General features: G+C 31.8%; 1 protein-coding gene across 1 annotated transcript in view; it reads right to left on the bottom strand.

Moving 5' to 3' along the window:
• Positions 1-16,249, bottom strand: part of UPF2 (UPF2, regulator of nonsense mediated mRNA decay) — a 99,353-nt gene that overhangs the window by 47,704 nt on the left and 35,400 nt on the right. The window contains exon 8 of the mRNA XM_023530348.1: positions 12,253-12,338. Within this exon, the coding sequence (XP_023386116.1) occupies positions 12,253-12,338 (86 nt within the window). The remainder of the gene's footprint in view (positions 1-12,252; positions 12,339-16,249) is intronic.

Raw genomic sequence — 16,249 nt, 5'->3', positions numbered from 1 at the left:
CACTCAGCAGATCAGACAATGAAGATGAGAAGCAGTGAGGAACTGATAAAAGCAGCTGCACTGACAAGTAATAAGAGCTGACAGTGAGGAAGAAAGCTAAAAATTATAAATATTCAACACAAGGGATCAAAAACTATGACAGCCTGAAGCCATTTAGAACACTAACAAATAATCCTACAAGTCTTAGTTATCCCTGGTTATATCACTATAGGATAATACATGAAAATGGTTTGATCACCAGAAATAAGTCTGCATACCATGAAAGGCTTAGAATTAGATCTGGAAGACTCCCAGCACAGACAGATTAAGCCTTAGCTGGAAAAAGGGTGAAGGAGGGAAGAATAACGATAAAATTTGAAAGGTGTAGTCAAGAGAAGCAAAGCACCCAAATTCATGCCTGAGAGCCTCAAAAACTTTGTATTTCTCTTTGACCATTAAAATTTCTTTTAAAAAATTATCATTTACTTAATTTTTAGTAATGTGCCAGGCCCTGTTCTAGGCATCTAACATACATTACTTAACATTTTGATCCTATGAGTTAGAAATTAGAATCGCCATTTCAGAAATCAGGGAAGAGATGGTGAGAAGTCAAGAACATGGTGGCTTTGCTGCAGTACCTCAACAAATTTTTTAAATGCATCATCTCCTTCTTTAAAGAAACAGTGAAAAGTATAATCCATTAAGTATAAAGGCTTGAATCAAAAACATTTAATGGTAAACTTTATCAAAATTTTCAAAAAATTATTTTTAAAGTATCAACTGAAAGTTAATCTCCTGTCAGACAGAAAATGCACACATGTGGGTCTAATTACTCTTTGATGATATTACAAAAATGAGATATTTCAGTTGATACTCTCATAAACACGTAACAATTTTCTGAATGTCTCCTAGTGCAATAAAAGCTTAGGGCAAATATTCATTTAATTTTCTTGCATAATAAAGAGATTCATGCCAGTATCATATTTACTTTCTAAATTTTTAAGCTTTAGTTAGAATATTTTACTATATTTATATTTTAGTTAGAACAATAAGTTTTTCATTTGTTTTTCATAACCACTTTAACAACATATACTTTTTTCTTTTTCAGTTCATAATCAACTGCCAAATACAAACACAGATCTTTAGACCTATGTCTAGGTTTGTCATTTCCAAATACCGCAACTACAGATCAGAAAAACTTAGACCTGAGAGTTAAGGTCATGGGATAATAAAGAACAATGTGCTCAGGTTCTAAATCTCTCAAATATTACTTCTGTGACCTCATAAACTGATTTGACCTCATCTCCTACTAGTGTCTCCTGCTCAGCGCTCAGTCTCACAAGCCCCTCATGAATCCTCAACATGGCAGGCAAGCCCTCACGTCAGGCCTCCCTACTGGCTGTTCTCAGCTGGAAATACACTTTCCCCAAGTATCCATTCACACTGCTTACTCCTTCCCGAAGGTCAAGTCTTAGTCCCATGACAAGCCCTCATAGAGACCGATTCTGAATGCTCCACTGAAACTGCAAATCCACTCGACCCCTACCACTCGCAATCCCCATACCTTGCACTACTTCTCTAAATTAGAATTTATCAACATATTATATAATTTATTTACTTGTTTATTGGTATCTTGTCACCCTTCCCCACTAGACTGTAAGCTCCATTGGAGCCAGTTTACCAACACTCTTCAAAGAGTGCCTAGATTATAGTAGGTACTTAATAGATATTTTAGATAAATGAAATATCTATTTCTATGAAATATCTAATATTCTCTGGTATCTCACAATTAAGTATATTGTTAGCATTTAGTGTACTGTTTACCATATTAAGGAAGTATCCTATTTCTATAAGAATACTAAACTTGATCAAGTTTTATGTTTTATCAATAAAAGTTGGTTTATCAAGTATCTTTTATGAAATTAATGGGATAATCACATAGTTTATTTTCGCTGTTATATATATTAATAGGTTTCCTATTTAAAGTATCTTCATTCCTAAGGTCAATCCTCTTTGGTCATGATGGATTTTTACTTTTAATATACTATTAAATGATTTGTTAGTAGTTTACTTAGAATTTTTACATCGACATTCAAAAGTGGGACTGGTCAATACTTCTAACTTCCCTGCTCTTTTTTTGTTAGATTTCTGCCTATTTATTTATACTATGAAATGGCAAGTTTCCTATGCTCTGGAAGGAACAATAGAACAGAGAAATTACTTGTTCCATAAAAGACATGAAAGAACTCAATAAAGCTATCTAGTCTTAGTCTATTTAAGACAAAATTAACTGAAAAATTTTTTATATTTTCTCTCATGATCACTGGTTTATTGTCTTCAATCAATTTTAGAAATGTGTATTTTTTCCAAATAATTATGTTTCAATGAGATTTCCAAGTGGTTTTTAAATATTCTAGCTTATTGTCTAGCTTACTTCTTAAACTTTTTAATGTTCTTTTTCTTTATATTTTCTAAATGCATCTCAATTTGGATTTTTTAAAGAACCTGCTCTTGAGTTCTTAAAATTAATTTTAATCTTGGTTGTCTTTTTAATGTATTTTTCAATAAAATTTGAGATTGAAACTTAGCATTAAAAAATCTTAACCAATGTCATTTTCTTTTTCTTCTTTTTCTGAGCAAGACACTTATACTCTGTTTCATTTTTTTTTCCAATTAGCACAATCTACTTCAAAGCTTTTGCCCAGCACCAAAAGAAAGCTGTATATATGTGTGTGTATATATACATAGCTATTTATTTTATATATGTAAATATATATTTTTATATATATATTTATTTATTTATTTTAAACTAAAGCAGTCTGTGCTATTCATTCAGGCTCCCATCAGTGAACTAACAACACAGGTAAGTGTTTTCAGCTTCAAGAGGGACTTTAAAAATCATTTAAGGGTTCTGTGGAAGATATGAACTCTTTTAAGCCTTTCCAGGTAGTCAGTAATTGCAGTTTTTGTTTCTTTTGGAATTTGTCACATGTAAGTTAAATGTTCCATTCTTTCAGAATCCTCCACCCCTATTAAACTCAACAAATCCTTCTCAAACTAACAAGTTCCAAAAATTCCTCTTTTCCATTATAAGTTTACAATTAAATTTAGCTGACACTAAATGTCACCTGCCCTATCTAAACCTTTAAGATCTGTGACTTGTCATTCATGACTTCACAAAATAAAATCCCTTATGTTGTAAATAATTTAATAAATATATTTTTAATGTTAGTCCTACATAAGTGTGCTTTTCTGTCTTTTCTACCTTCCTACAAATGTAAGCCTGAAAAGGGAATGAAATACTAAATGCTACATCAAGCGTGTTAAAGCTATTTAAAAAAAAAAAAAAATTTTAATCAACATAAAGAAAAATTCCTGTTAAAATTTAAGTTCGATATATATTTTTTGACTTTTCTGAAAGTCAACTAGAAAATAAACTTAAATCTTTCCTTTGAAAACTGACAGTCTTCTAAGAGAGTGATAATTATTTTGCCAACAGTTAATGAGTGAACCATTTAAAAAGAATGTTTTTTCCTTATACAACAATAAAACCTTGCTTATACTTTCAAGGTCTCTTGAATCACACATTTAAATAACCTCCAACAAGTTAATGATCATCAAGTTAGTAAACATCCAATCACTAACTACAAGTAAGTAATAGTAAGAATGCAGAAACAAACACATTTGTATTGAGGGGGTACGGGAAGAAAGTCTTAAAGGTTTTTATCTTGTAATCAATCAGCTTTCTAAAAGAAATGTCCAGCTTTTTATTTCTACAATCTAAAAAATTTAACTGTTGAAAGTTATCAATTTTATCTGTGTTCAAAATGTGTAGGAAAAATGAATGCGAGAGAATGCTGTTACCTAATTCAATTAAAGAATACGAAGGATTTCCTTCAGAGGAACACTAAAGCAGATGATAATTCAAAAAGACAAAATGTAATAAAGATTGGGGTCATTGATTCTGAAATCGACATCCAAATGTTCAGTTGATTTTTGCACAATGTTGACATTCCCAATGCAACAGCGCCATCAAGTGGTGTAATATACTAATAGATTTCCAACAAACTCATTTTTTTATAGTTCTGATTTTAGCATGAGGGAGGAAGTCCAACTGGAAAGTCTCTCACAAAGGTTCCAGCAAACACTGTTATAAGGTGGATCAGGAAAAGCTGTTCAAGAATCAAGCGAAGTGCTTTGCCTCTGAATAGTATTCTGTATATATTAATCTAAAGAGATTGTGAACATCCATCTGCTAAAAGCTGGCTAAGTCCACATGGCTTCAAAGTCACTAAACCAGTATCAGATTTGTCTATATTTAAAACAAAGAACGAAGAGATTCGTAGGTACTTTCCCTGACCTAAATGACTATATTTAGAAGTTTGCTTAGGTGAAGGAGCCTTCTGAGGTTCTAGGATACTTATATATAAGATGTAAACACTTTATGTGAAATAGCAATTATGTATGCACAGTTACATTATAAATTAATTAAAAAATGATACATATCCAACTAAGCGAAATTCTAGATTTGATTTATGTGGAATCTTTCAAATTAATAGGCTGTGAAATATAATGCCAGCCTTTTGAGATTATTTTAACCACTATTTATTTAATAAAGAAAGAAGACAATTGAAAAGTTAAAACACTACTTTGAATAAGATCTTTAAGAACTGCAAAGATGGATTAGATTTTAAAACTTGTACTGCAAATGATACCAAGAAAGTAAAAAGATGACTCATAAAATGGGAGAAAATATTTGCAAATTATATTCGATAAGGGACATGTACAAAGAATAAAGAACTCTTACAACTTAATGAAAAGACGACACAAGTAAAAAGGGGGCAAAAGATTTAAATTAGACATTTCTCCAAAGAAGACATACGAGTGGCCACTAAGCACATAAAAATGGTGCACCCACTATGAAAAGTTTGGAAGTTACAAAAATATTAAACAGAGTTACCATAAGACACGGCAATCTTTCTCCTAGTTCTCCCAAGAGAACTGAAAAGATATCTATACAAAAACTTGTACACAAAATCGTAGCAGCATTATTCATAATCACTAAAAAATAGAAATAACTCAAGTGTCTGTCAACTGACAAATGGGTAAACAAAATGGTCTGTCTATACAATGGAATATAATTTGGCCTTAAAAAGGAAAGAAATTATAATACAGGCTACAACATGAATGAAACCTGAAAACATTATACTAAGTGAAAAAAGCCAGAGACAAAGGCCACATGTGGTATGACCATTTGTACAAAATATCCAGAATAGGGAAATCCAAAGAGACTGAAAGTAAACTAGTGATTTCTTAGGGCGGGGGGAGGATGGGCAGAGATAGAATGGGACTGACTACTAATAGATATGAGGTTTCTTACTGAGGGACAAAAGTTTAAAATTTGATTATAGTGACAGCTGCATATATGTAGAATGCTGAATTATAGACTTCAAATGGGTAATTTGTATGGTACCTGAAGTATATCTCAATAAAGCTATTTTTCTTTTAAAGAAGAGAACTGTAAAGAACTTTAAGAGTTATCTAGTGTTTCCTAAACCAAACTATATAGACTAGGTAAGACAGCTAAATTCTCTACCACAGATTATATACATACAAATATAAAACACTTTTTGTCCCTCATAGTTATAGGCATTCCAATAACTATTAAATAATTCACTCTTGTTTTATCAGCACATTTTTTGGTCAGCTCAAGCTAAATGAGCTGGATGGAGGGAGGAGAAAATCCTGGCCACAGAAAAAAAATAAATACACTCAATAGGATCCATGTCCTTTGGGGAGGGTAGGGGAGAGAAAATGCCACACAAGGAGGGAGGCAAACCTTACTAAAGGGTCCTACAGGGTCTAGGTGGTTATGAGCAGGCAGTGAAGCTAGGTGAGAGCAGGAGCTGAAAGGAGGCAAACCTTACTAAAGGGTCCTACAGGGTCTAGGTGGTTATGAGCAGGCAGTGAAGCTAGGTGAGAGCAGGGGCTAAAATATTTCCTTGTCTCTCTCTCTCTCAAAGTGTCTTAATTTGCCCCTAAGTCCAAAAGGCTCAAAGAGTAAACTGCTCCCCCTTACACCACCTAACTGGCTACCCAGGAGAGTATTCTAGCCTGTTCACTCTAGTTCCAACCCTTTGTTTCCTTCTTACCTCTCCCCTTGAAGTGAGGGAATGAGAAACAGAATAAGAGACTTTGTGGTATTTGACTACTATCTTTCTACTTCAGTCTTCCTAAAGACCAAGCTATAACCCTCAGGTCAAGCCAAATCTTGCTGGTAGGGCAGAAAGACACCTGAGGCTTAAGGACAAAAGATGACTCCAAGACTCTCCCTTATATGCCATTTTACAGATGTGTAAAGAGAGGCCTTGGCTTATCCACACACTGAAATCTTTAGAGAAGACTAGAGTGTACTATTTATAACAGGAAAGTATACAAATTAGACATCTGCTCTTATACAAATTAGAGTTTTTATATGTATATAAATGTATATAAACTACAAAAATTCCAGTAAAGAGTTAACAGTCAATGCTGCTTATAAATCCCATCTTTAAACAGACTGTCCTCTACCAGATAAACCATTAATAATGTTTCTTTATTGTTTTCAGTAAGGTAACTTACCCGCTAAAGAAATGAAATATCATGACTAAAAACAATTCCCTATGTGTATTTCGGATGCAAAGGCAATAATGTTAATAACCTAATGCTTCATGTGCATCTTTACATTTTTCAAATGTTCTTGTCCTGGGTAAGAGTGAAAATGAGGTGTCACTTCTTGTCCAAGGTCCTAGGAATGAGGTGAGTTCATAAACTGCCCTCCCATGCCATGACAACCATGGAATCTATGGCAGTGATATAAGATGAAGTCTGTAAACTTCATTTTCAGAAGAATCAAGAGCTATATTGTCTGTAAACTATAATGTTGCAGAAGGTTTGACTGAAGCTGCCAAACCAGTCTAGATTCGGCACATTAAGTAAGGTTAAGTAACAGCAAAAGCCACAAGTGAAAAGTTAACAGAGAGCTAACCCAAACACGGAAGATCTTCAAAATGTATTAAAGTTTATTATTATTAATCATAATTTATTTTAAAAGGAAAAATTCCTTAAAACCTACCAAAGTTAACCAGAAAAGTATTGCCATGAAAATTCTGGCCAAATGTTTTGCCATGATTTTAAAAATACTAAATGAATCCTGAAAGAAGAAATGAAGAAGAGAAACCAAGGGAGAAGAGACTGTAGAATACTGAGTTAAGAGGCAGAGGATGGAAAAAGACACTGAAAAAGTGGTTAGTGAGAATACGACAGATCGAAAATAAGGACAGTCAACTGGAATACTTAATAACAAGAAAACAAAACAAGTTTTTAAAAACATTAAAGATGAAAATCAAGAAAACTTCCCCGAAGTATTAATATGAAAATTGAAAGGGCATGGAGAATGACCAGAATGATCAACACCAAGACTTATCTATCCTAGGAAAGTCACTGGATTTATTGGAGAAAGAATTACTTGGGCAGGAACAAAACAATTACAGACAAAAAGAAAAAACAAGCAGGCTGGCCTCAGATTTCTCCACAGTAATACTACATGCCAAATGACTCCGAAGCAATATCTATAACATATTTAAGAGAAAAAGGTACGAGCCATGGATCCTGTAATCAGTCAAGCTGTACCTCAAGTAAAAGGTCCACAGCCAGATCATTCTGAACATGTAAGAACTCGAGGAATATTTTTTCCCAAGAATTATTCTTGAGAAAATTATCAGAAGACAAACTTCAGCAAACCAACAAACAACTGGGGAAACCAGAGAAAGAAGACTGGCATGAAACATGGAATATTTTAAACTATAAAACTAAAATAAAAACAAATGAGGGAGTTAGAGTGACAAATTAGAATGTAAATATTATAGTCCCTATCAGGATATGTTTTCAACACAGAAGTAAAACAAAGGGAGGATGCATGGAAAAGAAGATGGAAAGTCAGTAAGTCTGCTGCTTACCTACTTGTAATGCTAAAAGTTATCATGCAAGGCTGACAAATCATATAATACAAGTATAACCACATTTAAGAGTAAAAATGGAAAATATTAAGATACCATTATCGACTAATATCAGATGGGGGAATAGAAGGGTTGAAAAGAGAGGAAAAAAGGAACACAGGCTATTTTATTATTACTCATGATAGGGAACAATGAGATTGTTTAAATGATCACTAAGCAAACATACAGTCATAAAGATAACTACTAAAACAAATACATAAACTTTCCTGAAATCAGAAAACAGATATACCGACAAATGTACACTAAATAAGATAATACAAACAGAACACATAAAAAAAGGGTTAAAAAATTAAACCAAAAAGACACATTAATATAATAGAACTCAGACCAATCTTATCTGTCTTAGCAAAAATGTAAATAGCCTAACTTATTATTAAAAACATATTTTAAGAATGGATCACAAAGTAAAATTCAATTTAATAATATGCAAAAGAGACTCGACTAGAATAAATTGATTCTGGAAGACTATATATAATTAAAAGGACAAAAGCATACCCCAAAATATACACATAAAAAAGCAGAAATCATAATCGTACTACCAGATAAGGCAGTATTTAGGCCAAAAATGCATTAAGTAAGACAAAGGACAGTATCCTTGAAACACTGTGCAATAAAAATACAAATTACTAACCAAGTCAGAAAACAAAATAAAACATCCCACTACCTGGAAATTTCAAATATCTCTCAAACACCTCTTTAAATAACAAAGAAAACAGAAACTGAAATTGGAGAATTTCTAGAAAACATAAAAATAGAAATTGCCACATTTTCAAAACTAAGAGACAGCAAAAATCATGCTCAGAAAATAATATATTAAACGCCAGAAAAGGAACAAAATGAATGAAACGAATTAAAAAAAAAGAAGAAATTAACAAGATAAAAGCCAAAAATAATGAGTTAGAAAATGGTAAAACAGTAGAATACACACATAAATAAATCCAGTAGTTTTTTTCTTTTTGGTTAAAAAACAAAAAAAAAAAATGGATAAACCACTAGAAAACATATCAAGAGGAGAAAAAGGGAAGTACAAATACAGTACTGTTTGTAATGGAAAAGACTGGAATTTCCAAAATGGTTAAATATAGTACATTCATAAAAAGAAACACTGCATCTTTAAAAGAACAAGAGAAATCTTTATGTATGGATATGAAAAAGATCTCCAAGATACAGTATTAAGTGAAAACAGTAAAGTTCAGAACAGGTACAATAAGCTCTCCTTACGTAAAAAATGGAAACTATAATTACATTTTCTTATACTAGATGCCAAAGAAATTTTGGAAGGATACACAAGAATCAAGACAGTGGTTTCCTATTGGGAGGAGTGAGAATTAGGTAGATAGAAAGGATACTTTTCAGTATATAATGTTTTATATTTCTGAGTTTTGAGCCCTATAAATGTATTACTTATTTTTCAAATTAAAAGTTTAAATTTGCATATGACCAACATTAACTCACAAAATAGAAGCATTTAACTGCATATCAAACACTACACTTGGTGTTGGATATACACAAAATGTAAAGAACTGTCCTCTCTTTTAAAGAACCTGTAGTTTTTACAGATTGATAGGGATACAGGCCACAAACTAACATTGTGATATAATGTTCCTAATTATGTTGTAAGTGCTATAAAAGAACACCTGTATCTACATAAAGGAAATAAGGATGGTTGTTCAGAGAAGATAACTCCGATGCTAAGATTTAAAGAGTGAGCCAGAGATTTTTAGAGGAAAAATAAAGGATACTCCATATAGAACAGAAAGCAGAGGCTTGGAAGAAGAGAAAGGATAGTCAAGAAATCATTACATATCGGGATTTTGCAAGAGGAAGAGTGGTTAGAATTAATACAGAAGAAACTGAAAAGAGGCTAGATAAGAAAAGGTACTAAATATTATGTTACATAATTTTATCACCTTCTACCTGTCAGGTATAGTGCTAAGTGCTAGGGATAAAGAAGTAAATATGGCTTTCTTCTTGCAGCCTACTCTAGATGTCAATGTCAAGGGAAACCAAGAAAGGGGTTTTTGCAATAGTTTGATACCACGATCTTTCTTGTCTCTGGCTCTTTGCACATACTGTTGCCTTTAGCAGAAATGCTCTCTTTACATTCCCTTTCCTCGCCCATCCCTAGTCTAGCTAATTCCTTTCTCAGGACTCAAATTAAATGACCCTTGTTCCAGGCAGCCTTCTCTCTCCCCTCAAGACCAAATCAATCAGTTCCACTTGCTATACACTTCAAACATTCTGTGATTCTCCTTGGTAACTGCACTTAGAATTCTGTCTTCCTCTCCAAACTGTAATCTGTGTGACTATGAGAGCTGAATCTGTCTTGTTCACCACTGTATCTCCAGCACTAATCACAGCACACAGTAAACCCTTAATGAATTAGTCAATGAATAAAAAGAAATTTAGAACATAATCTTTCCTAATCACTCAGGCCGATTATAAGAAACTAAATTATATTTACACACACACACACACACACACACACACACACACACACACACACACACACGACTATGTGATCTCTTCCTCGTGGCTCCAAAATGCTATGCATTCATTTTAAGTATTTGTATTTTTTTTCCTCTCCTCTCAAACCATAAATTATCACTTCCTATTACTTTCAAGTCTACTTTTTCTAGCAGATTCCAACAACTTCTAATTTACAGCTACCTTCTGAGCTAAAAGCAGATAAATCGTTATAAAGGATATAACTGCCATAAAACCAATTAATAGTACACAGTTTTTGAGGACTTTTAGAGGAGGAGCAGATAGTGGTGGAGTGGGATGGAATGGTGATAGATACAAGATGCTCTTTTATAAGTAAACTACTTAAATATCATCGTGTGATTTCTTTTAACAAAGTATTTTTGTTAACTTTGTTTTATTCTGTTATATAATTCTAGATAACTGTTATAGGTGTTTCTTCATTCAAATAATAGCTGAAAAGAAAAATATGAAACTAAACATTCCATTGTATAAGGTAAAGAAAAGCATCACTTGAAAAAAAGTGGTCCAAGATAATGAAGAAAAAATATTTGAGTTTTCATCAATTCAAGGTGTATACTTTTTTCCCATTTACAAATACATTAAAGTGGAATGTGTCTCACAATCAAAGCCTTAAAATCGGCAAGATTTTTTTCTTAGTTCTACATAAAATAATGGTACATCTCACAACTGATGACACTCTTCATTTGATGAAATGCAGTATATAATTGCATGTAATAAAAATATTATTTTTTTTACATTCTCAACTACGTAATTCTTAATTATTCTCTCATGATATTAGCACATTCCATCTGCTTTGCCCCACTAAAATGAAAAACCAAATGTTCATATTGATGCTGATGGGAGATAAAAATCAATATGAAAGAATAAAGAAACGTAGTGATTTGCTTTCCCTGAGAAATCTTACCATTGTGAGATCATGGGCCTCTATCAATAAATGGACCAAATTAAAATCCTGCTTAAAGAAATCTTTAGTGAAATCTCTTAGAATCCTTATTTTTTGGGGAAAGTATCTATCTTAGTTATCATAATATTTAACAAATATAACGATAGTTAACAAAATTCTTTACTTATTTATTGTTGAATAAACAGAAATGAATCTTCTCCAGGTTCCTAAGGTGGATAGTCCTGAAATATGCAGGTGAAGTGGGGTTTTAATTTAGTGTAATTTAGAGCATTAAAATTCTCTAAAAGCACAATTTATGCAACTGAACATGCTTCTTGAATTACTAGCAACAATCATTAATGTGACTTCCAATTCTAAACTATCATAATTACAAAAACAAAACTTCATATTTTTCATTTAAACACAACTGCAAGAATTAGATACTCAATTAGTCTGACCTTTACACAAAAGAAAAGCTCTACAAAAAACTAATATACCATTTATTGTTTTTTCTCTTCAGTAGCAAAAGTGTAAACCAACTGTTTCTTGCAATGATTGTCATTATTCTTATTAAGGTACTATTATTCTTAAAACATTTTCTTTTAAAGTAACAAGAAAGCATCAGAAAAAGTACTTCTACCTAGAGCTAGCGAAAAAAAAAAACAAAAATCAACAAGAAACAAGTTCTAGAAAATATGCTAATAATAATAATAATGCCTGTTGACAAGAGATATGTTTAACGAGGTAATTAAATAAAAATTTTGATCTTACAATCATCACTACAGCATAAAACCACTAACAAATTACTCTTTTTTTAATACCTACCTTTGTCTGGGAACTATAAAGAGTGCCCGTACCAGCTTCTTCCTATTTGCTTTGGTGTTCATGTTCATGCAAAAATCCATTGCTGCCTATAGGAGAAAAAGCAAATTTTTTTCTTTGAAAAAAATTTTGATTTAGCTACTTAAAGCAGAAATCCTTGATGCTACAATGGATTTCTACTTGTTCTTAAACATTTCAAAATGGTTTTAAAACACTAGTATTGTAAGCATATCTTAAACCATAAGACCTCGAGACTTAAAACTCTTCTCTCCTTATATATCTGAAAATATGTATTTCATACGTTTTAATTGCAACCTAGTTTTAGAAACAGAGCTTTGATGGGGTAGCTTGAAGAACATGAGAAGTTTGACAAATAATTATATGAAATGTATAATCAATGCTTTTGACTTCATTAAAGTAAATCAATGTTAATATCAGGAAAGTTTTCTGATGGAATTAGAAAGTAGCAAGAATAGTTACCAGGAGCCAAAAAAATTAATAATGCTAATAATGATAATTAAATAAAGATGAACTAGGTATGAAAGACAGGCAGAGATTATTCCCAGGAACATAGGAGTAAGTGCCTCAACACTGACTGAAAGGGTTCAGTGTTGACAGTCAGATTCGGTAACCTAAACTAAAGAAATCAAATAACAGAACTATCATAAATACCCACAACTGTTATTTAGTACAGCAGTCCACTACTCTATATCTTAATAAATATGTGCTCAATAGTTCATCAATATGTCTAACATCAAATATAAGTGTAAAAGAAAAGCTAGGAGAGAAGTACATTCTGGGAAACAACTAGGAAACAAAATTGAGTAAATGATATTTTTAAAATACAGGCATGTATTTTTTTTAATGTTAAAAAGATTTTCAGTATATTTGGTTTCAGAAAATAACAAGTTTTACTTAAAAAGTTTTATTTAATTTTATTTAAATAACAAGTTTTACTTAAAAAGAAATAAACTATTATCGAATATTCTCTTGAGTTTCTCAAATACTTTCCCCTTCCATAGGTTCACGTGATTATTTTATCATCACTCTCAAACTTTAGGCAGATTTGAGATCATATGCAAATTAGATTCGCAGATTCTCCTGAATCTCTTGATGCACTAAAACACCTACTGTTTGGTTAAAACTTGATGAAATAAATGACACAAATTTCAAACCCAGAAAACTAGATCACATTGAAAGTATTCATAAAGATTGAAACTTTGCATCAGTATTAGTCAAGAGATTAATGTGAGTGTCACTAAAGTTGGTGCACAACACCCCACTGCTAAACTTGACTGGATTTCAATACATCTATTAGTCAAGAGAGTAAAATCAATTTAAATATTTTTCTGCTTGTAAAGGAAATATAATAAATGTTACTGAAGTTTACATTTTATAACATTAAGGCTTATTATGGCTAATTACAATAACGAAGAGAAAAACAAAATACGCTAAAGTTCCTTCAAGCAATTTACCCACATGAAACACTGAAAAATTCTGGACCTAGTAATATAAGTCCCAAAGGTCATCTACTCAGAAAATTGGTTAACACTGGAAAACTTCACACACACACATACACTCCAAAAACAAAAGTACCTCTCAAATCAACATTTTGAAAAACATTAAGATAAAATTTTAATAGCTAAAAATGGCCTATTTCAATATAATTAGGAAAAACAAAAAATAAAAAGTACTTGAATAACTATTTTCAAACATCATTCTTTAAAATACAAATGTACTTTGCATAATCTATTTAAATAAATTTTGTAAAAATAGAGGTCAATAAAGTTTTACTACCATAATAATCAAAGGGTACTTTGATTATTATTAAATTTGATTATTATTAAAAAAAGAAAAAAAAACTATAATGTTCAAAATTCCCCACAGATTAGGAGTTCATAGAGCATATCAATGCCTTGTACACACAGCAGGGGTTCAATAAATATGCAGAATAAATAAATAAAAGACTGCATGACTGGGAAAATTGCCAGAATAAACCTCAGGAAATTAAAAAAGAAAATAAACTTCACATGCATATAAATTCTTAAATTTAACAAGTCTTGGCCTATGGGAAAAATGGAAGCAAAGGAGTCACTGTGGTGTTGTCTGTCCGCCTCGGTTCAACTGTTGCTTGACAACTCAATAAGCAGTTTTTTAAAACTTGTTTCAAAATGTTTAAAAAGTTGTTTCAAAGGGTTAAAAAATTTTAGGTAAATGAAAGACAGTTCAATAATCATTTTTTACTTTACTAAGTAAGAGTAAATTCTTCTGATCTTCATACGCTTGCAGAAAAATAGCATTATGATAAATGACATTGGGTTATATACTGTCCCATAACAACTGAATTCAAAGAAATCTTAGATTTTTCTATTTCACAGATTCTTTTCCCTCTTAAGCCATTTGGACCTTTGCCAACATAAAAGAAATTCCTTTCATGAGGAAACTGACTCCCAGAGGAACTTTTTGGGTTCCAACAGGGAAGGGTGTCCCCTTATTTTTCATCTGACTCTTAGAAAGCTAACTCAGAATTTAATATATGGTCATTACTGGCACAGCTTTTAATACTCAGCTGAGCACTAAAGGATACTTTCCAATAAAAATTCATAACAATGTTGTTACTAATATACAAAACTAATGAGACCCTTCCTACCTTTCATTATAGTACTCAAAATGGGGTGTGGAGGAGGAGCAGCATTGCCAAAGTTCTGTTCTTTCATCCTCCGTTTATAACCAATAAATACATAAAAATTTAGCAGGAGAAAGATTCACTCATATACCAAACTTAGAAAAATAACCAATTGTTTAAGAGGTTGTTTCTGCCGTACTATATAGAATAAAGAAAAGAGACTATCTCTTAAGAAAACCGAAATCTGTAATTACTCTTTCTGAAAACTATAAATTGATGTAATCACTGCAAGAAGTAAGCCGATTTGGAATTAGACTTTCAAGGCTGTTTGATTACATGAATAGTTACTGAAATAACTCTATATTATTTGAAGAGCTAAACAAGCCTAAAGTCAAAAAATAACCTCAGGGACTCTCCAAACGTTATGGGAAAAAAAAGATAAAAGATTACATTACACTTGAGAAAAATATGGCCTAAATCAACAATTTTTAAACTTTGGGTCTTAAGAGGTTTATATGCTCTTAAAAATTATTAAGGACCTGAAAGAACTTCAGTTATGTGGATCACATTTACTGGTACTTACTCTATTAGAAATTAAAACTGAGAAATTTTAAACATACTAATTCACTTAAAAATACCAATAAACCTATAACTTATTAATGTTTTTTGGAAATAACTATTTTTCAAAATGAAAAACATTGACAGAAGAGTGGCACTCTTTTAGAAGATAGTTGGATTCTCATATCTACTTATGCATTCAATCTGCTGTGATATGTTGTGTTGGATGAGGTATATGAAGAAAATCCAGCTTGACACATACATATAGCTAGATAAAAGAAATGCATTTTATATTCTTTTCAAGATTTATAGATATTTTTTGATACTACCCCAAAACTTGACAACTGGTAGTTTAAGGGTTAGGTGAAATGTGGAATATGAAACTACATCAATCAACTTTTCATGCTGTTAGATTAAAATCTATCTTGCACTTTGAGTGGATTTTTAACGCCTAAGCAAGACTTTAACACTGTGTACTGGTCCCTTAGAACAACGGTTCACTGAGCTCAGCAGATTTTCCAAACACATATTTTCAAATTACATTACTTAATATGACCACTGATCCCATCATCAAAGTCTCATCAATAAAGTTTCTTCAGAAAAGAACTGTGAAGCTATCAGGCTTATGGTGGTAGACATAAGTTCTCCAAAATTCTAATATTTGTTGAAAACTCAAATTTGTTCATTGGCAATAAATATTTTGTTGTTTACTTTGAAGTGAGACATTCACCTTGTTCACGGTAGAAAAATGTCTCCCAAATACCCAAGTTTGTATAACCACAGTTTGTCCATCAGTTCTTTCAAGTAAAAATAGTG

This window comes from Pteropus vampyrus, unplaced genomic scaffold (genome assembly GCF_000151845.1).
Source record: "Pteropus vampyrus isolate Shadow unplaced genomic scaffold, Pvam_2.0 Scaffold49, whole genome shotgun sequence".
In the NCBI taxonomy this organism is placed as follows: Eukaryota; Metazoa; Chordata; class Mammalia; order Chiroptera; family Pteropodidae; genus Pteropus; species Pteropus vampyrus.
This window is presented reverse-complemented; position numbering and strand designations above follow the sequence as displayed.